General features: G+C 45.7%; 1 protein-coding gene across 4 annotated transcripts in view; it reads right to left on the bottom strand.

The window, feature by feature from the left end:
* Lhfpl2 (LHFPL tetraspan subfamily member 2) overlaps nucleotides 1-26,212 on the bottom strand; it is a 147,091-nt gene that overhangs the window by 3,901 nt on the left and 116,978 nt on the right. For all 4 annotated transcript variants that reach the window (XM_070031210.1, XM_070031211.1, XM_070031212.1 and 1 more), the window contains one exon: nucleotides 14,675-15,321. In XM_070031210.1, coding sequence (XP_069887311.1) covers nucleotides 14,675-15,098 — 424 coding nt within the window. In that variant the 5' untranslated portion in view covers nucleotides 15,099-15,321. The remainder of the gene's footprint in view (nucleotides 1-14,674; nucleotides 15,322-26,212) is intronic.

Raw genomic sequence — 26,212 nt, 5'->3', positions numbered from 1 at the left:
ACATATAGCAAATCCATCAAGTAACTTTTCTAGACAAGTAAGTTAATTTTTTATTTACAGGGCTCTATTGCAATGAACATTTCCCTTTTAAGACAGAGATTGACAAACTAAGGCAAAATGTGGCTTTATAAAGTTTTACTCGAACATAGCCATGCACACTTGTTTACAAACTAAATGAAGAATGAAGGTATTGGTGCTAGAACAGCAGAGCAAATATTGTTGGGTTTTGTCTTCAAACTCCCCCCCACCCCAAATTTTCTATCTGGCATTTTTGTAAAGAGTTGTTAACTCTCCCCTGGCCGAAGGGAATTCATACAGAACCAAGTAATCTCAACCTGGTTAAATGGCAGAGATGACACCTGGCCAAACATTAACCTAAGCCAGCAAGGAATCTTTATTAGTGTTTACCAACAGCCACTTGCATACCTGGAGCAGAGGGTTTTTTTATACGTAAGTAAAAAAGCAAATCACAGTTTTGTAAGGATTTTCTGAATGTCGGAATACTTGTAAGTTCAGCCTGAGTAGACAAGCTCTGCTTCCATTTTGCTGACCCCCATCATTTTCTATTTCAGACAGTTTACTAATACGTAATTATACTGCAACAATTGAGAGATGTGTTTTCCTGCCTGATGGCACCCCAGTTAGGACAAGAGAAGTAGGTGAGGCACAGGATTTTCTTTGGCACAAGTCAGCTATGAGCGTATGGGTGCCTGGCTGGCGTCACCCCAAGGCCTGCCCCTACCACCCACCAGTGCAAGCTGATCGGGAAGGCCCAGACCCCACAGGTCAGCTCCTTCATTTCAGCCGCATGATGCTGACAGGAGGGTAGGTGGCTTTATTCTTTGTGGCAGGAAAAAACTAGTTCTTCTAAACACTGACATAATTCAGGAGTGCTAAATCCTAACGCAAAGTCTCCTTTGGGATAGTATTTTTATCCTGTGAGTCTTGGCACGCATTTGTTTCTCTTTCTACCTTGAATGAAATTCTTAGGGTTTAACCACACCAAAGCTTTCAAGTCATGTAGTACCCTCTCACCCACCCCTCCCCACCCCAGAGAACATGACTGCATCTGCAGCAGTATGAGGCCTGAAAGAAGGTTAGGGGGCTGAGTTTCAAGCCACAGAGTACAACCTGCACAGTTGTCAACTGAGGATCGTATCAACTTCTGCATAGAATGGCTTGGGGTCTGACCCGCTCCATTCTACCATTCCTGGCTGCGCGCAAGGGAATTCACTTATAGGCTCCCTGTATAGGAAACAAGTAGCTCCCCAAAGAAGCCTTTCCAAAACTAAAGGCCTGGGCACAGTGCTCCACAGGCTTGGGTGTGGGAGCTGGGTTGCAATGACTGGAGCTAGGGAAGCTGTGAGGAGCAGTGTGAGGCACCAGCCTGTGGAGACCACTCGGTTCGATGGCTGATGGAAGGTGGTGGGTATCTGCAACCAAGTCAGAGGTTCAGAAGTTCCTATGTACAATCTGGTAGACACATAACAGTATGAGATTAGGACACAACAGCAAGATGAGGACACGGCTGAAACTCCCTAAATTTTGTGGTTCAGTTAACAGTTCTCAGTAAAGTAAGATGCAGTTTAAATCCAAGTTCTGTCATCTTTTAGCAGAGCAACCTTTGAAAAGGGTGGGGTTTTGTGTGTCAGTACCGGGCCTTGAGTTCTCTATCGTTTCAAACATAGCTCCTCTTCTGGCTTTTTGCTGGTCAATTACAGATAAAAAGTCTCTCAGACTTTTCTACCCAGGCTGGCTTTGAACTATTATCTTCAGTTATCAACCTTCTGAATACTTAGGATTATAGGCGTGAACCACCACCACCTGGCTAGAAAAGGTAGGTGTGAATTTCAAGTCTGAAGAATACTTCCTACATTCATAACAAACTGGGACGCAACAAGCAGACAACAAGGTAAAGCCTCTGGCACATCTCTCCTGTGTAAGTGTGCAGGACCAGTTTACTTTTTGAAGGCATTTCAAAAGGCATGACTTGAGGGAGATACAAGAATAGCAGGCTATAATTTGGCACCTTTGAAAGAACAAAGTTCTCCATCTGAATAGAAGTTTACTCAGCTGGGAGATCTAAAAGATTTAACCATTTCGTAAATGCTTCTGAGGTCTATGACAAACCCCAGTTAATTCTGTCTGCATGAAGTCTCATTCAAGACACACAGAGATCTGCCATAGTTTCCTTCGTCCAGGACCTTGGTAAGAAGCTCCTGGGGGCAGGCCCTGGGCAAGAGCACTGCTCTTCCCCTTTAGGTCAGTGTTCTTATTTTACAGTTAAATATTCACATTCACTGGCAATCTGCTAGTGTCTGGAAAGCATTGTGTTTGCTGCCATAGCATCCCTGTCCCCTGTGCTAGGTATGCTCTGGCTACCTCAGTCCGGCAGCCCCTGTTAGGGAGCAGGCAGGTTTAAAGGGCACAGTCCTTCCTCTGGCAGCCTGTGGAGCCCAGAAGCACTTCCTCCCATGCCATTCCACTTGATCACAGCGCAGACCCAGCTCCCCAAGTGGTTGCCATCAGCTTACTTTTTGAATAAGGACAGCAGAAGGCTCTTCCATATTTTCTCAATCTCTACATGGAGACTGTTCATGGCTCAGCTCTTGGTCCTCTTCCATGGCTACAGTGCCCTGTGGATTGCATGTGGTCCGGTGGCTTTAAATACCCATTGCTACTGTCTCCTGAATTATTATCACCAAGTTTAACTACAGCTTCCAACTGCCTGCTTGATCTCCACCTGGATGGAACAAGGTATTTACGCTTATGTCCAAACCGAGCTCACTCCATTTTTCACCTTGGCAACCTCATCTCAGCAGTCTGAGTCCCTTGAAAGTCTCAGCTTGAGTATAAGTGGACATGAAGTCTACCTGGGAGAGTGATGAAAAGCATCAGTGGTCCATTCCGCCCAGCAGATGCTAAGGGGGCTGGAACTACCATTTCCCCAGATGGGGAAAGAAGAGTGACTTAGCTCTTCTCAGTGACTTCGGGGTGGAAGGAGAGATCACCTTGTGTAGTGACTTTGGTACCCACAAGTTAACAGCGCTATCAATTAAACAGCCAGTGGCAAGAAAATGCAAGGTCAAAGTCTGCCATCAACACTGGACTTCAGGTAGGCAAAAACCACATCATTTCTCTTGGTATTTAGATAAAGCCTCCTCTATCAAAGAACTCTAGAAAGCTTGGTGATTCAGGTGCCCCTGTTAAGGACTGACACAGAGAGGTAGGCACTTGCTTGCCTTGACCTTAACCTTAGTACTGGTATCAAAAAAGGAAGTGCAAAGAGGGTTAGTCACTTAGACTGCCCTGCACCTGCTACTCCAGGCTGGAAAACAGTCTTGCGACCTTCACAGAGGGTAGCTCTGGTGCAGGCCACACAGGATCCTGCCAACCCCCCACCCCCAATGACCTCTACTACCTTAATCACATTATCCTCCCAGCAGTTGAAATCACCTGCACAGGAATTTCCTGTCTCTCTGAAGAACCTAAACATGTGCTTTGGGTTTGATGCAGGTAATTACGATTGTGGTTCCCAAGAGAAGGAACTGAACCTTATCACTACCTTCCAGTTGCCTAAGGCTTGAAGGGGCTTAAAAAATGAAACACACCAGAAATAACCATAGTCCTATTTTTTCTCAACTGTCATCATAGAGTGGGAAAGACAAGCTGTAAAATTGTAACCTTCGGCAGCCTTTCTGCCCTGGGGTCCAGTGTATTTTAATCACAGCATAGGTAGGAAGGATGGACACTGGATCCAATGGCACCTGACCTGCAGTGGGTGCCCTCAGGCTTCAGGGGTGTTGTCCATAGCCAGGTGTGGAGAAAGGTTCTATAGCTGTCCTATAGCCTTTCCCTCCTCGTGTGACTGCACCATACAACCGCTGTACTTTCTACTTGTTGACCAAGAAATTGGCTTCAGGCTTCCAGTCTTTGTGGATCACCTCCTGTTTCAAAGGAAGGCATTTTCTGCCTCACCAGAGGTCTACATGCCAGTTCCTGCTCTGGGAATATCTGAGCATGTGAGTCTGCAGCCGCCATGCTCCTCCTTCTTCAGACAATCCTCCAGACTGAATCCCACACACACATCAGGCCTTAGTCTGCACAGGGAGCCACAACAAGGAACATCTCCATCAGCCATTATCTCACCCACCCTGAATCTATGAACACCCTAAGGACACAAATTAATGTCCCTGAGGAAGTAGCCACAGCAAGCCCCTGAGATCAGGCTGAACAACTGGGAGAGCGTGGCCTTTCAGGAGATGACCTTGGAGGAGTACCACAGAATTTGTTGTCTGCCATATTCGTGGCTGAGTGCCAAAGGTAAGGGGACATCATCAATGTCATAGGCTTCTAAGCAGCAATACTCAAGAATGGGTCACACTACGTGGGCCATCAACCTGTTGTTGTTTTAAATCATGCTGACTCCTTGAGTTTGCAATCATCCAGAAATACCCTCCATCCCAGTCCAGATGTCACCTCTGGGAAACAATTGTCACTGCTTCCCACAGTGCCCCCACTGTCCTATGAACCTGCCTGTAACACACTGTTATTAAAACTCATTTAGGAACATAGAAGGACATCCATCTAACATGATCAAACGCCCAATTCTTCTCTGGAAGAGATGGGAAAAATCTACCCAGTGTCAGGTGTTTCACCTTGAGTCACATCTGTCCCATGACCTGAGAGGTCTGCCTTGTAGAGTTCACTAAGCCCAGGCTGACCTCACTCAGTATACTGTACTTCAGTATCTGAGGCCACCTTGGCTCTCATCCATGTGACTATCTCACACAAACCAAGCAAGTGAGTGGCCTCAATCTGCGAGAAAGCTTGTTAGAGGTGTTACCTTCAACCGTCAGGTTCAAGTGCTAAAGGCACAAGATAAGACCAAGTCAGGAGCATTATCTTCACATAGAGTTTAGGCCATCTGCCAGTATTCGGCACTGGCTTTACCCGGTGCTAGTCTTCCATATTTGTCCAATTTACACATGGACAATGTTCATGGCTCAGCTCTTGGTCCTTTTCCATGGCTACAGTGCCCTATGGCTTGCATGTGGTCCGGTGGCTTTAAATACCCATTGCTACTGTCTCCTGAATTATTATCACCAAGTTTAACTACAGAGCTGTACTTGTAACTGCCCGCTTGATCTCCATTTGGATGTAACAAGGTATTTAAGCTTATGTCCAAACCGAGCTCACTTTCCATTTTTCACCTTAGCAACCTCATCTCAGCAAATGGAAGTTCAGTTCTCATGTTCTTCAGGTATAAGATGGTACCAGTGACTCCTATATTTCCTGCAAAGTCCACATGAGTTTACCAGAAAAACCTTTGTTTCAAGGATTCTTGAAAGGTTGGAATATTTTGTTACTCATGGTCAACTTTTTTATTTCCTTCCTTTGATTCTATCTCATCTCAGAAAATCTTACCCTGACTATACAATGTATTGTAATTGCCGCCCCCACCCTGCTACCCCAGTGTACCCCAGCTAAACTGCTCTTTACACATCTCACCCATCACCTTTATCACTTTACTGACTTTGCCTATTGCTTGTCCCCTCCAGCTTGAATGTAAACTCTGTAATGGGGACTTGTGTCCCAATTTGCCTAAGACAGTGACTGGTGTATAGTATGTTGTGATTCATATGTATTTGTCTATTAGATTGATGAATGAAGAACAAGAGTGATAAGAGTATGTTACATTTTAAAACAAAGCCAGCGTGGGAAGTTCTTGCCACATTCTGGAAAGAGCTGGAGTAAAACCATTCAATAATACGAATCTCAGGGACTGGCAGTTTGGGCTAACACGCAGCTCACTTGGGTGCCAAACCATTGGTCTGGCCTTTTACTTAACTGCTTAATGCTATAAACCACCTCCCTGGCTACAGAAAACAGTTGTTGTTGAGAGGTAGACAGAAAATAGTAAGTCAACGAAATGTAATAAGTTTTCAGTTATCTAGAGTCCACAACTCTGAAATGATTCCAACTCTTCCTAGCCGTAGCCCTCACTGGAAATGGTCCAAAGGAGAGCAGGAAGTGGAGAGATGGAGAGGGGCAGAAAAATGATAGGTGAAAAGATGAGGGGACAGGAGATGATGGGGTGACCCAGCCATCTGTGGAAGAAGCAAGGTGGTCTCCAAAAGCAGCCAGCTTGCAGACTATTCCACCACCCAGGAAAAGCTCCTGTTGGCAGCCTGAAGAGAAGTCATAGATCAGTGAGAAGAAGTGGAGGGGCAGGTCTCTGCGATCCCACTAGAGGAACAGATTAACCCTGAGGCCCATCTCTCTACAGTGGTGCAGCACTCCAGGTGCACTGCAATCCCAGACAGCATCCTAACGTATGCTGGTTAACATTTACTTCAGTGCTTCCCTCTGTTTTCAGTCTGTACTTTTTTTCCCCCAAGTCATCTTCCATCCTGACCATAGGAAGTCATTCTGGAAGTTCCTAAAAGCCATCTGTGGGTCATCAACTATTGGGAAATGAGGACATTTTCTTTCACAATCTCCCAAGGCAGTGACTATGAGGAGGATACACCCTCGTAGATCGCATCTGCGTCCCTACCCACTGAATTGGCCAAATGTTCTCCAAGAAGAGCCTGGCAGGGGGCTCTGCAGACATTCTGCAGTAGCAACACTCAGTCACCAATACAGAGCTCCAGTAGGTTCCCACCAGCTCTTAGAATTTCATGGGTGAAAATTTGCAAAAATTATGCATATATCGGGAAGTCAACATGCTAATGTAAGAACACTGAAAATATTTTATAAAATCTATTAAACACAAAAGGGTAAAGGATATAATCTACTGATAAAGTTAAGACACATTTAGTTCCCACTGCATTGGTCTTTTCTTTCTCCTGTCTGTGAACTGGCAGTAATCTAGTGGAGTGGACCAGTATTTTAGTTCTTACATTGTATTGAGTCTGAGTAGTGGAGGGGCCCCTGTGAGGGCTGGGTGTGTGTGCTGAGGACTTGTCTGTAGAAGGCTTGGACCTCTTTCTGAGGAGGCTATGTCTTTACCGTTCATATACCAAGGATGATGGGAAGGAGGTTCTTTTTACATTTTCTGTCTCAAGAGTCTGATATGAAACTTTCCAAGCTAGATGCAACAAAAAGAAGTTTTCAGAGTTTATGGTCAGGCTGTTTTAGGGCTTAACTTTTTGACATTCAGTGACTGTTTCAAGGGCCAGACCAGGAGTTAGAAGTCAGTACACTGTAATGAAAAGGGTTTTCAGTTGATGACTGAGTGCCTTTATAGAGGATGATAGTAAAGTCAGAGGCTTTTAACTGAAATTTTCTGAGGGGGAGGAAAAGAAAAGGAAAGAACCGTTTATTAATAAAATTTAATACAATTAATTAATAAAATTTTTAAAGGCTGTACTGATGCTTAAGACTCTGGTATGATAGCCATTTTCTACTAACACTTCCATGGTAGCATAATTGGCAAGGCCCAATAGTCTTCAGGATGGGAAGTGGAAACAAAATGACAGAGTAGCCCAAACAATTCCATGAATGACCGTCAGAATATAGTTATGACAAAAAGGACCGTAGAACCAAGATTCCCACAGAAGGTGTCTGCTATACTTAAAATGAATGGCTATAAATGGACAGCTGGTGCCGTAAGGATAGGAGAAGTGGCCTGGCTGCCGCTCTGCGCTTTGACTTGAATGTTACACATATTTGTACTGCGTTATTGTGGGGGAGAAGAGGACTGGGATCAAACCCAGGGTCTTGTGATTGGAAGTAAAGCACTCTCCCACTGAGCTACATTCCAACAACCTATTTTTTTAAGAACAGTATCTTACTATGTAGTCCAGGCTTGCCTTGGTCTTGTGATCCTCCTGCCATTACTTTCCAAGTGCTAGGATTATAGGTTTATGTTGTGTTTTAATACTGACTTCAACTTATCAATATATGCCAAGTGCCAATGGCTCATGCCTGTAAACCTAGCTACTCAAGAGGCTGAGATCTGAGGATCACAGTTTGAAGGCACCCAGGGCAGTAAGTTCATTAGAATCTTATCTCCAACTAACCACCCAAAAGCCAGAAGTGGATTTGGCTCAAGTGATAGAACACCAGCCTTGAGCTGAAAAGTTAAGGAACAATGCTCAAGTCCTGAGTTCAAGCCCAAGTACTGGCATATACACAAATTCTCAATATGTGAATTTTTAGATTTTTGTCTCTTTGGGGGCTATCTTCTGAAAAAGTGATTACTAGCCCCTTAAGATAGTTACTGGTATGAGGAAACCATATATAACCTATGCACTCATACATATGCCTGATTATACTGCAGTTGTTCATAGATGTGGATTATTTTTAAAGTGGTTTTTACAATTTAGCTTACCATTGCCTTAAGCTCTTAAAACAGAGTGCCTGAACTCATGTAAATATTCAGAGCCATGTTTAATGGATTATTTGTTAATGTGATTTGAACATAGATCATCCATGGCTGATCTAATTAAATGGTTACCATAGCAAACCATGTCCACATTTTATTTGCATATCAATTGTTATGTCTGAATTTAAAAAGCATTTGCAATTTTTAGTCCTTACAAATGATTTTTTAAAAAAAACAGATCCTAATCTGCCTGTAGATTTACAGACCTGTCCACTTGTATTTAGGCAGATTTTTTTGTGTGATTTGAAAAAAATCTGGTGTCATGGTTGACTTCTTCCTGTAATTTTTTGTTTTGTTTTTGGTTCTTTGGGGTTTATGTGCTTTCTAATACAGCGTGGGAGCAGAAACTCTACAAACTATAGGTCCACGCCTATAAATCTTTGCACTTATGCAGCCACTGCACAGCACTTTATTTTTTAACCAAAAAAGGGACAACCCTAGGGATTAATGCAGATGCATTGCTAAATATGTCATATTCAGGGAAATTTTAAATTGATTAGAACATGGAACTGCTAGCCTGACTTTTGTGAATGTGTTGTTAAAGGAATCGAGAGCCCTTTCAGTGGCCAAGAATTCCCCTCCCCCCCGCCCCATGGGAAGAAAAACTGCATGTTCCCTATACTTTCATTCTCAGAGGAAATTTGAAAGTGGGCAAGTAAGGTAACACTATATTCCTGGAGAGGCTCTGTCAATTTGTCAGGTATGAAATTATGGGTGGGATGGGGCTGGGAAGGTGGCTCAGTGGTAGAGTGCTTGCCTTGCATGCATGAGGCCCTGGGTTCGATTCCTCAGCACCACATAAGCAAAAAGAAAAAAGCCGGAAGTGGCGCTGTGGCTCAAGTGGTAGAGCGCTAGCCTTGAGCTGAAGAGCTGAGGGACAGTGCCCAGGCCCAGAGTTCAGGCCCATGACTGGACCCCAAAAAAAAAAAAAAAAGAAAAGAAATTATGGGTGGGACACTTTGTTTCCTGTGCCCCTGTTTCTTTTCTAACAGCTAATCCAGTTCTTTTGGATGAGATTGAGTGAACAGGAGATTAATTCAAATGGAAGCTGGCAATAGTCTGGGTTGAAGTCATCACCTAAAAGCTCCTGTGAGGAAATACCAATGGGAATGCCAGTTCTGCGTATATTTCCTGCCCACTCACATCTCCACACATACAAATTCACCAAAATCTAAGCAATTCTACAGAGGCAAAAACAAACCCATTCTCACAGGTTCTTTTCCTATTCCTTTGCCAGTCCCGGGGCTTGAACTGGGCCTGGCTCTGTCCCTGAGCCTTTCTGTGCTCACAGCTAGGGCTCTGCCACTTGAGCCACAGCACCACTTCCAGCTTTTTTCTGAGTAGTTTTTTGAGAGTCTCACAGACTTTCCTGCCCCAGCTGGCTTTGAACTGTGATCCTCAGATCTCAGGTGTGAGCCACCAGTGCCTGGCTTCCCTTTCCTTTTTATCTACTCTGTTCCTTCTTTAACTACTTTGCTCACTTCCAGGAAAGCCGAGTCTCACATCAGCCAGGCCCCGTAGGCACCACGGCAGAAAGTTCCCAGGGCCATTCCATTCCTGCAGAGGCAGAATGAGCCCACAGCAATCAGTCTAGTCAGACTGGTGAGGCAGCTGGATCACTGAGGCAATCCTACTGGACTGAGACTGTGCAGACAGGAAGCAGAGAGCTCTGGAGAAGCAAAGAGGCCTGTGAGGGAAGACTGGAAGTCAGCAGGCAGCCAGGCCCAGCGGCTCAGATGCTAGTCCAGCCCACATGCAGTCCCAGCGGAGCAGTCCATGCCAGCACAAGTGAGCCAAATCCTGAGCTCATTTTAATGGCTTCTGGCCCAAACCTGAGTCACTGGGGATTCCATGGACTTGTAAGTGAGGCCTACATGCATCCAAAAACAAACTGCTTGATGCTGTCATGGAAAACCTGGATCTTTGCGTTCTACAGTTTCACTATGGATTACATCCAGGTCACAACCTAAGGAAGACAGCTGGCAAAAAAATAAGTAAAAATAAAAAAAAAATAGCCCTGCTGGCTGGTTACCCAGCTTTGGTAATGAATCCCAGGGGGATCTGAGCCCATATGTGTTTCTGGCTCTGCCAAGGCCTCGACATGCCCCCACCTAGTGAAGACCATTCAGCCTGAGATTTATTTGCCAGGGGAGTCTGAAAAGCCACCTGCAATTGGTTCAGTGTGGAAGCTGCTGCCAGAAAGAAAAGGAACAGAGGAGAGTGTCATGGAAGGGGAGTGGGAGGAAGACATTTTCCTTTTGATACTATTGTTATCTTCTACTTTTTCAAGAAATGATGTGAGTTCATATGAAAGTCCAGCCCTGTTCTGCGCCTGGTAGCCAGCACAGGCGGGCTCTCATGACTGAAGGGAATAAGGTCAGTTCTAAAGGCTATGAAAAGCCCGGCATGGGTGGCTCATGCCTGTAATCCTAGCTACTCAGGAGGCTGAAATCTGAGGATCACAGTTCAAAGCCAGCCCTGGCAGGAAAGGCTGTGAGACTTTTATCGCCAATAAACCACTAGAAAACCGGAAGTGCCGCTGTGGCTCAAGCAGTAGAGCGCTTGCCTTGAGCTGAAGAGCCCAGGGACAGCGACCAAGCCCAGAGTTCAAGTCCCACAACCGACAAAAATAAATTACTAAATAAATACTATGAAAGATATCTTATTCCTTAGAAAGTACCAATTCTGGGAAATGAAAAATATGCTAAAATTTGCTAAGAAGGTTTCTCTCTTCAAAATGCCATGGGGAATGTATTCTCATTTCACAAGTGATAAAACCAAGGCCTTCAGGAGTGAAGTAAGTTGGTCAGTGTTTCATTCACAGCTGCTTTATTTTCAGGACTGCTTGCTAGGCACTCTACTACCTGAGCCATGTTCCAAGTCCTTTTGGGCTTTGGCTTGGTTTTAGAAAGTCTCTGGCAGCCTAGGACTATCTTCCTCTTCTTTCCACTTCCTTAGCAGCTGTGCCATTCCATGTTGTATACCACAACATCCAGCTCTACGCCTGCACTCTTTATTACTATTGAGTGTAACACTAAGGGTATCCAGTGCACAAGTATTTAGCAACCACTATTAGGCCAGGCCTTGAAGGCAAATCAAGTTAACCATCTTGTTAACTAATTTTTGTTTGTTTTTCATTTTTTTTACATAACCCAGGAATGACTTTCCTTTGAAGCAACATATTCTTTCCTATTTAACTGCTAAAATCAAAATACCAAAATTTTAATGATTTATACAATGAAGCCTATAAGCCAATAACCCATTTATTCTTTAAATCAGGTATAAGCAAGTAAGTTTTGCAATATCATGATTTTTCATTTAGTCAGATTTAAAAAAAAAAATCCTTTCTGCCAAAAGGAATGCTTGTGTTACTCTGGCAACAGGCTCCTTTTCCCCCATTTGTTTCAATGTGAACAGATGGGTTGGAGTAAAGACTGTGCTGCTCACAGCTGCAAGTCCATGGCTAAGGCTGCACTGACCAGGTGCTACAGCAGCTGGGCAGAGAGGAGAGAAAGCAGCCAGTTGCTTCACACACCCTTTGGCCACTTTCTCAGCCATCCATTCCAGGCCCAAAGCTGTAACTTACACTGATTTGAATGCTTGATATGGAAAAAACAGCCCGCTGAGCCACTCAGCAGATCCGTCCCTCTGAACAAAGGCGGCTCAATCCTTTCTCATGATCTCCTCTTCTAGGCCTGCAACTAGACAGGCTGCAGAGCAACAAAAACTACTTCTTCCTGGGTTTCAGGGCTTGGCCTCAGACCAGTGGCCCCTAGAGAGCAGAGTGACTAGACAGGAATTGCCTCCTGCCAATTTAAAGTTGTGAGTAATTTCAGAAATTGTGAGATACAGCCTAAGTCATAGGGGTGGAAAGAAAATTTTGGAAGAGGCAGATAAGCCCCTTGGGTGTCTCTTAACTTCCTTTTTTTTCGAGTCTTTAAATTTTTTTTTAATCTTTAAGTAGTTGTACAAAGGAGCTGCCATTTACTGAAGCCGTTTATGAATACAGTGCATCTTGATAAATGCCTAGAAGCCTTAGTCAGAGAAACTCACTGCAGTGTGTGAAAACCCAGGAAATACATTCTGAACGTTGTGCAAAATAAATGTTCTTGCCATTTACGTGAGGCATCAAACACCACAATAGTTTGTTAAGCTAATGCTTGTCTTAGAGATGCAATTCACTGGACTAACCGTTTACTAAAAGCTTCATGTAGAATAGCCTTCAAGGCCAAAAGATGCCTCCACTTCACTTCTAAACTGCAAAGAACAGGTTTTTGTTTTTGTTTTTGCTGAAGGGAGTCCCCCATTTCTTACTGCTAGAGGACAAATCAGGAGTCTTGCCTGCATACTAGCAAACTAATAAACCCACATGACAGGATGAAACTAGGGAGGATTTTAAATTCAACATGGTAGACAAAGTTAGATCGTCCTCTCAAGTCAACCAGGGCTCTTCAATAGGATGAATAAATTGTGTGTGCTGGCTTCACTTTATCTGTGTGTTTATTTTAACTTTTCAGAAGACTCTGGAAACACTTCACAAAGGTCTTAAGATAGGCACCTGAGGCACTGTCTGAGAGGTGAAATGTTGCGCCTGACACTTTTCACATTACAGAAGTGAACCAAAAGGGGACAGACAATAAGCTTCACTGGACCAAAAGTCAAAATTTAAAAAATTTTAAAGTCATATTTTCCAATTTCTTTCTTTTTCAGAAGAGGAATGCTAAGGTCTAGAGAGGTGGTGTTTATCTGGTCTCCCAGATTCCCAGAGTGCCTCTGACTGCCAGGGTCATTAATCCTGGCAGATAAATGAGGGTCCTGTGCCTGTACTCCTAGCTACAACTAAGGAGGCTGAGATCTGAGGATGGAGGTTTGAAGCCAGCCTGAGCAGAAAATTCCATGGACTCTTATCTCCAATAAGCCACAAAAAACTGGAAGTGGAGATGTGGCTACAGTGGTAAAAGTACCAAGCACAAAAAAAAAAGTCACTTTGAAACAGTAAGTTTATAGACCCTGGGTGTCTAAATGTACATTGGCCCAGGCCAATCAAAGACTGAGGAGCCTGGGGCTTTTGGCCTACTCCCCACCTCCTCCCCACAAAAACATATCACAGTAGGCCCCTAAGGCTTGAGGAAGGGAGAACTTTATCTTATCAGCTGTTTGAAAAACTCTTGTCATTTGATCTGTTTATTTGGAAGCTAGCCCTGCTGAGCTCAAGCTTCAGCTATGAGGCAGACTAGAGTTCATTCATTTGGGGTCTGTTTCTCAGGAGCCCCTGCTGAAGAACCCCCTGCCTTGGGCTTTCTAATGGCTGAATCATTTGGGCCCCTCAGTAGGGCTGTGATGGATTCCTGCTCCTCCTACTAGATAAGAGTTGAGCTTCATAAACAGGTTGGTTAGAAAGTAAATAAACACTTGTCCCCCCTCCTCCCCCCACCACCCGAAAATCACACTAAGTCTGTAAGTCTGTCAGTCTGTCCCTTCTACTTACATGGGATGTCACCTAATGCAGCCACACAAAAAGATCCCCTGGAGCCCAAACAGTCTGCCGCTGTCCCCAACCACCTTCAGCCCTCTGGGGAGGGCTGGGGGTAGAGGCCCTTTTCCAGCAGTGCACAGCTTTCCCTGGGGTCACTGGAAAGAGCTCTAACTTTTCTTTCCACCCATTTCCAATAGGCTCCTTGGTAAGAAGCTCCCAGAAAGTGGAAGTTTGCTTGCATTTTCTGATTTGAGTGTAAAGAACATTGTCAAGCTCCAAGGAGACAATTTACATGAGAACATCACTGAACACAAAGCATCTGATACAAATTCCTTCCAAGACTGCATGGTCTTCCCAGGCCCAGAGCAGAGATCGTGCAGGCGTGGGGTGAGGCGGGGAGAAGTGTCTTCACTACACCCCCTCCCCCAAACAAGGTGCTTACACAGTTTGGGGCGCTTGCTGCAGGTGAGACCTCGCTCACCAAATTCTCCTGGGAGAATTTGAATTGAACCGGCAAAGCAAACGTAGGATTCCAACAACCCTGAACAACTCAGACTCTCAGGAAACACAAGGAAGGAGGAGCGCCACTGGCAGGCCTGAGAGGACCAGGTCTTAGAGAGGGAGCGCAGATGACAGACACAGGGAAAGGGACCCGTGTCACCCACCACACGAGCCAGGAACCGACTATCAGCAAGGAAACCTCATCCCAGCGCTCAGGGAGCCGCGGGCAGCGAGTGGGAATCCACAAGTGGCAGGCTGCCGCAGCTGGCCGGGCTGCGCGCGCCTTCCCGCCGGTCCGCGCTTACCTGCGATTCCTTGCAGGAGCCCGCAGACGTTGAAGATACTCTTCTTCATGATGCTCTGCACACACATGGTGAAGACCGACACCAGGGCCACCACGCAGAGAATGGAGATCCCCACGGCCAGGAAGATCGCGGTGGCTTGCCAGAAGCCGCTGGCGATCTCGCCGAAGCTCTCGGCGTAGGGCCCGCACAGCGTGTCCCGCGGGAGGTGCTGCACGCCCGGGTTGCGGATGCAGCGGGCGTAGATGCCCAGGGTCGGGTGGTAGGGCTCGGAGGGGCCGGCGCCCGTGGGCTCCGCGCCGCTGCGGCTCTTGGCTCTCCCGATCAGCCAGTCTGCGCTCATGAAGGCGATGAGCTCCGCAAAAGCCACCACGATACTCAGGAGGGTCCAGAGCATGGAGCGGCAGGTGACAATGACATGACACATATTGGTGCTCGCGGGGGGAGATGCGGCAGGGGTCCAGGGGTCAGTGTCTGGTGTGCTTTTTTTCTTTTTAAGCCAGCCGGTGGGGGCGCGGGAGGCAGCCCAGGCGGCTCGGGAAGGGGCGGCAGGCAGCGGGGGTCCTCGATCGTTCACCCCGGGGGACCGGCGGCATTCCTGCTGAGCGACACCGCCTCCCGAAACTCCCCGGCCCGCGCGGCCTCCTCACCTAGGGCAGAGCAGAGCGCAGGGCGTGAGCGGCTCCCAGGCCCCGCCTCCCGGCCCGCCCCCCAGCCGGGCTCCCCGCCCGCCGGCCTGCCCCGGGACGGGAGGGGGAGGGGGAAGCCCGCCCCGCCACCTTCCCGCCCCCGGCTCTCACCCTCCCCGGCCCGGCCCCGCCCGCACCGCCGATCTGTCTGGCGGGGCGGGGGGGGGGGGGGGGTGAGGGGTCCCGTGGGGGCGGGGTGCACGCACACACCCAGGTCTCAGCCAGCCTGCAGGGGGGAAGCGGGGCGGTCTGCGGGCATGTGCTGGGTCTTTCTTTCCAGGTCTCCCCATCTACAAGCTCACAACTGCGGGTGACTTTATCTGGGGCAGCAGGGCAGGAAGAGAAAGGCGGGGCCTGCACGCAGCGCAGGGTCACCCGCTACTGGGCACACTGCCCTGGCAGCCAGGGCTGGGGAAACTCCTGCGCCCTCGTCTCGTATTAAAGGCAAACAACACAGGGAGATCCAGGTAGATCTGGGCATGACTGGCAGGGGACTACAGCCAACGGCTGGCTGCCTTTCTACAGCTTGCAGGACTCCAACCACTGCTCAGGATCAGACCGGCTCTCACAAACGCTCACCAACTGACAACTGCTCGGAAGATAATTTTTTCAAGGAAGATTTTTTTTTTAAGCCTCTCACCAAACCTTTTGCTCAACAGTAGAGCAAGGGCGGACGCCTGCCTGCAAATCAAATTACTAGGCAGAGACATGAGAGTATTTGCTTTCTAGGTGAAAGGAAAGAGTCTATGAAAAAGAAACAAAACCCCACTGCCCAAACTTTATGTCTCACATTTTGGGGGGACACAATGATTTATATAATAATTTATACTAATTAAGAAGGAAAACTTTCAAAGAAGAGTTCATGACTTTTTTTGGGAAAAATCACTTAAAATGAGGCATTAACAACCACCAAGTGTCACTACAACTGAGTCCCCTTGTTGACAACAGAAAGTTGTTCCAGAAGAATGCATCTCTTAAATAGGTCCCACTTCATCACATGTGCCTTGCCCAAGCGTCAGTTCACCCCAGGTCTGCAACTCAACATGCCCATTGTTTCTGATTTCACAGAGGACTCATTCTGTTCCCAAGGACAAATGACTTCATTACCAGAGGACTTTGCCCCAGTGGTTCAACCCTCCTTCAGAGCCTGAACCCTGAATCAAGGGCTGGCAGTGCGGGTGTGCAGTCTCATTTTCTACTCCCTCTCTAAGGTCAGGCAAGATCAAGCAGCTCACATATGACATCTGGGCATATGGCCCTGTTCTGAATGACTCCATCTCATTAACCCAGGTCATGTCAACTCCATGAGAGCCACAAAGAGCCCACTAGGCACACTGAGCTAAGGTGGGGTGAAGACTTAGGGAAGAGAGAGAAGCAGAAAAATAAGGAAACGTGGTGTCAAAACTTGAGCAGTCCCCATTCCTATACCACCTACCAGCTGTCTGCAGAGGGACATCCTAGTGAATGCTGATGAATCACTCATGCAACATGATGCACTTAAAACTCCTTATATCACTGTTCTTATGCAAGATGCTATTTTGAGGACAGGGCAGGGTAACACTGGGGACATATGCACATAATTGTCAGGGTATGTATGTGTGAAACGGGGCTGTGCTGAGCCCTGGGTAAGGGAAAGGAGGTATGTTCTACTGAGAAAGATTTAGAGTCTGGGTTCCAAAGCCAGCTCCACTTCTGCCTCATAAATGACCTCATCTACCACCTACAGTAGAGCCAGTAAGAGTACTCCACCTCCCAAGATTGGAGGAACAGAGATGATCTCTTAAAACACTCATGTTCTCATCAATAAGCATCAGCTCCAACTCTGATGAGTTCCCCCTAACATTAATGTCTCTGTCCAGATGAGAACAAAACCAGTAGTGGTGTCTGACTCACCTAATGAAATAGGTTGTTAGCATTAAGCTAGAATGCATGTCCTCCTTCATTCTCACCCACCTCCCAAACATTACCACATGGAAAAGACTTTGAGTAAATCACTACATGGGATCCAGCTTAGGTAATACTGAAAATGATTGTTCTTGGAGAGAATAAGAAAATGAGCCAGGATGACTTTCTGAAGGAATTGAGAGGCTCAGGAACTTTTTGAACTAACAACAAGAAGAAGCCCAAAGCCTCCCCCTGTTGTTATGAAAATAATTTGCTATTATGCCCACCCAGCCTCTGTCCCTCTTCAATGGAAGGTGGGTTTTCAAGGAATATACAATACACATTTGATCACTTGCTGAACTTCAAGGTTCTGATACAACCTCTTAGATCACTTGTTTCTTACTGGCCCATTCTGAGTATGAGTGCAATTTCCAAAGAAAAGGTTATGCACTTTCAAAAGCAGGGAAGACGAGGCCTATGGGCTTAGCAAGATGGTCCATGCCAAATTTAAGGCAGGATTACTTAAAATATAGCTCTCTCTCTTGTTTGTGTGCACAAACAATTCCCATCCAAATTCCCAGGTCAACACAACCAGGGCTGGGATGAGGCCTCCATTCTAGCCAGGAGATAAGAAGTTTTGGTTCCCCTGACAAGTTTGCTGAGTGTTGCTATCAGAGGACCAGCACGCGATGTACAGCCACGGAAGCGAAACTGGAGCTTCCCAGGGCTCTAAGCAAAGACCATAGGGTGGACAAGGGAAAATCTGGAAAGGCAGCAGGCTGTGCTCCCTGGAAAGGCAGGTGCTTCTTGAGGCAAAGTCCCTACAAAGGAGAACTAGATCTTCATTATAGATCCTTGTTAACCACAGGGACACAGGACACAGTGGCTCCTCAGACAGGGCGCTTACTGCCATCACTGTAATTCCTGGTCCCACAAAGCTCCCATGAAACCAGACCCCCACTGCCACTTCAGTGCAAGCCTCCTCACTACACTCCCCTGAGGACATCTGACTTTGTTATCACGTCCCTGATAGTTTGGGTAATGTGGTCAGTCTCCAACTTTGAGAAAATAATACTGTCAATGTGACAAAGAAACACAATGTAAAGCAAATAATCTACCAAAGAAAAAGACAAAGAGAATCACATGAACAGTATGTGAGAACAGAGAGCACAGAGGATTTGTAAGCCACATATGCTGAGTATTTCTTCATAAAACTCTAATTGTACAAGAAGGATAGGAGAGCTGAGCAGCACAGAGACTTGGTTTGCACCCTAAGTCACAGGGCTCCATCTTTTACATCTTCCAACAGTCAGTTAAGGAGAAAAATGGTATAGGAAGCCAGAACTAACCTGTGCCTACTGACCAGATCTTCCTAGATTATTGGAACAGACACAGGAGTAAAGTTCATCTCTACTTAGAAGGCACAGGGAAACAGGAAGGGCAGCAGTTAATGCTGGATCACATAGTATACCCACTCAGCACCACAGAGAAGACCTGGACAAGAATGCACCTTGCTACCTTGCTTACTTACTTTAGATCTGTTCTACACCCTTACTATTAAAATTACAAACAGATATAAGTTGCCATGAATTGACAGTGAGCACCTATATATAACACCCAACATCACAGTTGTTAACACAGTCAGGAGACCGGTTCTACTGATCTAGAGCCTACACATAATTTTTGGTGAGCCATTTGAAAATGAGATGTCTTAATACTTTGTCCCTAAGTGTTTTAGCATATACCTCCTAAAAATGCTGTTTTCCTACAATACAGTGAACAACCCAAGAAAAGTGACAACAATCTTCTTATAGCCAGTGCTGGGCTCAAATTTCCCAATTTCCACTTTTTTTTTCTTTTTTGAGGTAACACTGGGGTTGAACTCAGAGCATCAGAGCTTCAAACTAGGTAGACACTCTACCAAAGCCATGCCTGGCCCCCCACCCCCACCTTTTTGTGCTTGTTATTTTTGAGAAGGTCTTGTTTTCTGCTCAGGCATGTGCAGGATCTACTTAATTTAGACTTCTATATTAGTCAGGATGCCAGATGTGTGCCCCTGAGCTCAGCTTTCAGTTGAGAAGTTTTCTACCCAAGCTGGCCTTAAACTGCAAACCTTTCAATCTAAACTTCTCAAGTAGCCAACATTATGGATGTGTATGTGTGTGTGTGCATGTGTGTATCCTGGGGTTTGAACTCAGGACCGGGGCACTGTCCTTAAGTTTGTGTTTTTGTTTTTTATTTTTTTGGCTTAAGACTAGTGGGCTACCACTTTCAGCTTTTTGGTAGTTAACTGGAGTCTCAAGGGCTTTCCTGCCCAGGCTGGCCTTAAACTTTGATCCTCAGAGCCTCCGAGTACTAGGATTACAGGCATGAATCATTGGTGACTGGCTCTGCCCATTTTATAGTCATCTTTTCTTAAAACTGTGACTAAGTTAAAGCTCATGCATTATATTTGGTTAGTCTGTCTTCACTAGCTTCTACACCAAACCCAACCTTCTCAGAAGATAGTAAGCCTGTTCTCTTATAGAACATTCAAAAATCTGGATTTGTCTATTTCCTTGTGATGTCATTTAAGTTTGTTCTCTATCAAGTGCTTCACAGTAATGGGAAATTACACAAAAGGAGAATTTGGTTAAAATATTCAGTTAAAACATTATTGGTAAAAATCTTGTGTAGGTAATGCTGTTATACCTCAGGAAGAGAACAACTTCATGCATTATACATGCCTCTCTCTCTCTCTCTCTCTCTCTCTCTCTCTCTCTCTTTCTTTCTCTCTTTCTCTCTTTCTCTCTCTCTCTCTCTCTCTCTCTCTCTCTCTCTCCCCCCCCCCCTCTCCATTTTTTCCTCCTCCATGGCTACAGTTAATTCCTGGCCCCAAAAGTCATAACGGATGGGGAGTAGAGGGTGAGTGGGAGGCTGATCTGAGCAGCTCTGCAGATTTGAATCCCTAGTGAGCTCTGATATCATGGTTAAGAAACTGTTTTTGTTTTGTTTTGAATTTTGGTGCTGGTCCTGAGGCTTGAATTCAGGTCCTGGGTGCTCTCCTTGAGCTACTTTTGCTCAGGCTAATATTCTATCACTTGAGCCACAGTTCCACTTCTGTTTTTTTGGTAGTTTGGTGGAGAGAAAGAGTCTCACACTAGCTTCAAACTATGACCCCTAGATCTCAGCCTCTTGAGTAGCTAGGATTACCAGTGTGAGCCACCAGCCAAGTGCCTGGGTTGAGAAACTGTTTTGAGAGATTGCAAAGCTAACAAGGAGTTTTGCTGCTCAGAAACCTGTGTTGTATTTCTTTCTAATGGAGCCATATTTTACATGCAACTTATGGAAACACAAAAAGATCTGCCGAACTAGGGAAGGAGATGCAATCTCAAACAGATGTAGCCTCCCTAAACAAATTTACTTGAATCAAGATAACACAGACTATAGAGAGAAAAAGTTGTGAAACCAACAAGGTCACAATGTCTGGAGATCACAGCCCTTCCTCTACCTCCACTGCTTCTTTCTGAAAACGACAAACCTGGCTTCCTCGGCCACTGCTCTATGCCACTCTTGTCCCTCAGCTAGTCTGAGGGAGCAGCAGGTGCCAGGCTATACCTACTATGCTGGGAAAGGCCAAGCAGCCATGTGAGGATGAGGCATAGGGCTTATAGAACTTTGTAAACAGACCCAAGATCAAAGTTCAGCTCCACCAAGAAGCAGCTGTGTCCTTGGACAGATTGTTGATGTTTTATCTCTGCAAGTCTGTTTCCTCATCTTCAAAATAAGGATACCACCCCCATTTGCTCATGGACTGTTGTGAGGAGTACGGCGAGAGGATGGGTAGTAAGGAGCTCACCTGAGTCACAGGGTCGGCCATGTGGCTGTTATTCATCGTGATTGTGTGATTAACTTAGCACAGCGTTTGCAGTGCAGGAAGCACTCAACAGTACTAGCTCCACGAATGAGATTTCTGGGCTTAATTTGGAGTGGAATTCCTTTCTGTCCAGCATCCTACTGAAGCTGTAGTGTCCCTGATGCTCTTCAAATTTTTCGATACCACCAAAGACAGAAAAAAGAAAAGAGAGAGATTCTGGAAAGCCAGCAAGAAAGATAAGGATCCAGTGGAGAAACCCGGCGGCATGTTACCTGACAAGTTTCTGTAACAAACCACAAAGTTCCCAAGTATGTGCTCCTAACTCCATCTGTGATCTCCAAAAGACTGCAGACTGGCACGTCCCAGGCCACGGCAGCCCTCTAGCACTTCACAATCAATAAAGGATATAAGAGAACACAGAGCTTAAGCCAGTTACAACAGAAATACCAAGGCAGGCTTTGCATCAGCTACTGGGGAAAATTCATGAACAGGACTAACCAACTGTAAGTTTGTAAAGTAAAACTTTAAATTAAAAAATATATACTAGCTCAGCCGGGCGCTGGTGGCTCACGCCTATAATCCTAGCTACTCAGGAGGCTGAGATCTGAGGATCGAGGTTCAAAGCCAGCCCGGGCAGGAGAGACCTTGAGACTCCTATCTCCAATAAAACCACCAGAAAACCGGAAGTGGCGCTGTAGCTCAAGTAGTAGAGCGCTCGCCTTGAGCTGAAGAGCTGAGGGACAGCGCCCAGGCCCGGAGTTCAAGCCCCATGACCGACAAAAAAAAAAAAAAAACAAAAAACAAAAAATATATACTAGCTCAATTATAAATAAATTGCTATGATGATGTCCAAAGAAAAAATAATCCATTGCCTCTGAGTAAACTGTATTATGTTCACATATCACTGGAAGTTTTTTGGCCCTTTGTTCCCATCTCCCTCCCACAAGGGCTTGAGTCCCAGTCTTCTGCAAGCACAAGACCTTGGAGAAAGTAGACTCGACATACTTTAGCTTCTGAAAGTGGGAACGAGCTTCTAAAATGTTGCTTCTGAAGTGTGGTCTCTGGCCTACCTCTTATCTATTAGAGAAGACCTAAGTTCCTGGCCACCACCCAGGAAGGCAAACTTTGGGGGAGACGGTGTCAGACCCTCATGTCTCCCATCCTCCTGGCAGATTCTTTCACAGTAGAGGGAAGACACAAGGAACTCCATGGTGTCAGGAAGAGGAAGCCCAGGGAGGCAGATAAGAAGCATTGCCATGTGATCAGGACAGAACCAGAGACTAACTGTCCACCCTCTGCACAAGAAGCCTCACAAGTGAGAAGAACAAAGGATTCAGTCAGGTTAGCAGATGTTCTCCAGCTCATTTGTGGATTGCATGAATGAGCTCCCAAAACATTCAGGACCTTCTCTTCCAACCACAATTGAAACCTTCACAAGTAAGAGGATGCTGCTGGTACAAAATTCAAAGCACCTTGCCTGAGTTGTTTTTGGTTTTGGTCTAAAACCACCTACCCAAAGAGGTTGTATAATTTCACTCTGGCTACCTTATAAAACACAGTAACCATGAAAGTACAGATATCTTAACTCTGTTAAAGAGAAAAGAGAGGGGTCCAGATGCACTGACAAGTGTATTATTCTTTTAGTTATCATCAAGTATGCTCAATACCTTCCCTTACCTCCCTGACAGGCTCCTCCTCCTCCTACGCTCATTGCAGGAAGACACTGAAGATGGGGTTTTCAACTAGGTAGATGAGGCCTCCTGCAAGTACACATGCCACTGTCTTAAGGCATTTGGCTGTCACCATTTTGGAAGGAAGTCCAGGTGTGTGTTATTTATATCTCATGGGCCAAGGATGCTGCTGATAATGCTGAGAACAACAACAACACAACAAAACATTATCAGGCCCAAATGTCAGTAGTGTGAATGTCAAGAAACCTGCTATGTATCAACAGAATACTGGTGGATCACACCTGAAATCCTAGCCACTCAGGAGGTTAAGAGCTGAGGACTGCAGTTAAAAGCCAGCTTGGGCAAAGAAGCCCAAGACTCTAATCTCCAATTATCCAGGAAAAAAACGCTGGACTGGAGGCATGGCTTAAGTAACAAAGCACTAGCTGTGAGCAGGCGGGGAGGGGGTGGAGGAGGCAAGTGAGAACATGAGGCCCAATGTATAGAAACAGCTTAAAATAGGTTTTTAAAATCTTTACATTTTCAAAAGCTCTTTTCCAATGAGTATATATGTTCTGTAATCTACAGAGACAATCTCATTATTCATTGCAATAAATACACGGTTAACCGCTCTTGTGAATCTTGTAAGGCCCACCATACTAGTCTGCATGTTCAAGAAACAGGATAGGATGACAGGGCTGTCAAGTCCACCTTTCTGGAGCAGAATGCCTAGGAACAAAGATATGCTTTTCCCATGGTCCTGGGTGATTTCCTGGGTCACATGCTAAAGACAGTTCTTGATCTCAAGTCAGTATTCTGCAAGTGGCAAAATGGAGCTTTCTACACTGGATGTAATCTGTAATCAGCACCCAAGAGAATCATGAGATCAGGCTAACTTAAGCTACACAGAAATATCCTATAGCAAAAAAGAAAACAAAAACAAAACAGAACACACAAAATGGAGCTCCTTACTTATCTAAATTAGTTCCTGTGTGCTGACTTTCTTTACCAGAGCTTTGCCTCAGAGCACTGAGATTTTGACTACATGCCTTCCAGCATAGGGTGGGGCCTCTGTACAGGTCTCAGTCATTCCAAGTGTCAGGGTGGACAAAGTTGACCTCTACTAGATTTTCCTGCATTCTGACCTTCACCTAAGTCCAGCTGGACTCCCTCTTCACGATGCTTCTCTCTCACTCTAGCTGAACTTCAGTTCAGCTAGAGTGACTTCAGTTGCCTGGTGAAAGGTCCAATAGCACCTGAAAACAAAAGCTTTTACCTCATCTTGGAATACCCTGGGAACATCTTTGACCTCCTGTTCACTGTCCAGTTCTTTGCCAGCTGTCTAGCCACAGACTTCATTCTGGACACCATCACTCCAGCTCCTCCAGGCCTAGGCTCTTTCCAGAACCCCTGTTTCTAAAGGCTCATTTCCTACTGCAGCCCAGGCAGCTGCCACAACAGCAGGTCTACCAGACTGTTCCCATTTTCTAAACAACTCATTCTTTAAGACTTTGGAGGCCCATTCGCATATGCCCCCATCTAAAACACCTGACAAGGAAGTCCTTTGTCATGTGTCTGTCTTCGGCCTGAAGAAGATGAACGGGCAAGTCAGCTTACCAAGCAGACATTAAGGTCTGAACTGGTTGGAGAACAATGCCTTTTGCTGTGCTGCTGATGAGCACAAGCCTTTTCAACCTGTTTAAATTAGATTAAAACATGAAGTCCAGTAATTGACTTTAAATTGACTTTAAACTGACTTTAAATTGATTTTAAACAAAAGATTTTCCATTTTAATGATTTTTGTGATATAAAGCAAAATATAAGCCAGAAATTTAGCTTGAGAATGTTTCCAGGATCAGTAAGAACATAGAAAGTCTTCCATGGCAAAAGGTCACACAGCTGGAAAACAAAGAATTTAAAAATAAACATCAAGATACACGGCTTCCTCCTCCTTCAACTGCTGGCACTGCAGGGGGAAGCTGCATCGGCCCTCTGTCCAAGGATGCAAGACTCCTACAGGAGGGCTGCTGGCTTGTCTAAGAACACTGACATTCATCTCACCACTACTGCAGGCTTTATAGCCCACTCTGTGCAGAGACATAAAGAATCACTGCTCATTTATAACGTACAATGCCACCTGCTAATTTCCCTCCCAATGGTTTACCAAGCCTCAAACATGATAAGTGAAGAGGGTTAACCACCTGGGATTTCCGAATCTTTCACACAACCCTGTGAAATACCAGAAAACCCAAAGATCAACCAGAACAAAAGTCCTGTCCTGTCTGGAAGCTTCTGGTAAAGTTCTCATGGAAAACGTATCCTTTCAAGAATTCCCAGACCATCCTTGGAGGAGGGTTATGTTTCTCACCCCAGTGACATCAAGCCTAGCCATGGAACTTGCTTCAGCTCATTCGGTGTGAGCAGCAATGACTGTGTCACTTCTGAGCGCCAGCAGTTCACAAGCTGTCCTTTCCCTTGCTATGATATGTGAAAAATCCCACATGGAGGGAGGCTCGTTCATCAGCTACGTCTGACAACATGAAGCGGGCATGGTCACCATCAAGGGGTGTGCTATGTGGAAATAACCCAAGCCTCTGCTGTTGTCAGTGCTGAGATCCTCAGGTCACAGCACAGCCACCTTATCTGAGGACTGGAGATCAGCTGAGCCAGACAGCTTGCTCAAACTGCCTGACTTTGTATCTGGTGACATTCCATGTGTCCATCCTGTCCCATACACATAACAATAATAAAGGTCATCTAGTGAGACACATTAAAGCTTGGCCAACTATCTCGGAAGCATGTGCCACACAATTCAACTAGGTAAAACTGCTACTATGTACGTTTTGATGAGTTCATTTTGAGGTTAATGAATCAATGTGCTAGGAAAGAAAGAAAAGCTTTTAAGTAAATAAGAACATCAGAAGTGTCTCCCCAAATCTAGCTTGAAGAACCCCATCTCATATCAGGGCCTGACTCACTAGGGTGGCTGCAGCTGGCCTTTCCCTGTTCTTTCTCCTTCTACCTGTAGACCTGAGAGCCACCTCCTGCCACAACTGAGAAATCTGCTTTTAGCAACCATGGGAAGAATAAGTGCTCTGGACCCTGTCTGAAAGGAAAGACTCACCGGGAAGAGCAGCTTAAGCAGCGCCTCCAGAATCAGTTGGTTCCAGGTGTTAGAAAATCAAGAATGTACACTATCCCAGAGGCCTGTCTCCAAAATGTGTCTTTCCAAGGAAAGAGAGAGCAGTGGCAAAGAGAGGGCATCAACTAACAGAGGAGCCAAGAAGCCATTATGAGCAGAGGGGAGATGACTGAGGCCATGGGCCTCTGGCTACCAAGCAAGGAGCACAGCAGCCTCAGAGTGGGTTGACTGTGAGAGAGAGAGAGAGAGAGAGAGAGAGAGAGAGAGAGAGAGAGAGAGAGAGAGAGAGAGAGAGAGAGA

The sequence above is a fragment of the Dipodomys merriami genome, unplaced genomic scaffold (assembly GCF_024711535.1).
Source record: "Dipodomys merriami isolate MVZ:Mamm:240054 unplaced genomic scaffold, mDipMer1.0.p SCAF_20, whole genome shotgun sequence".
In the NCBI taxonomy this organism is placed as follows: Eukaryota; Metazoa; Chordata; class Mammalia; order Rodentia; family Heteromyidae; genus Dipodomys; species Dipodomys merriami.
This window is presented reverse-complemented; position numbering and strand designations above follow the sequence as displayed.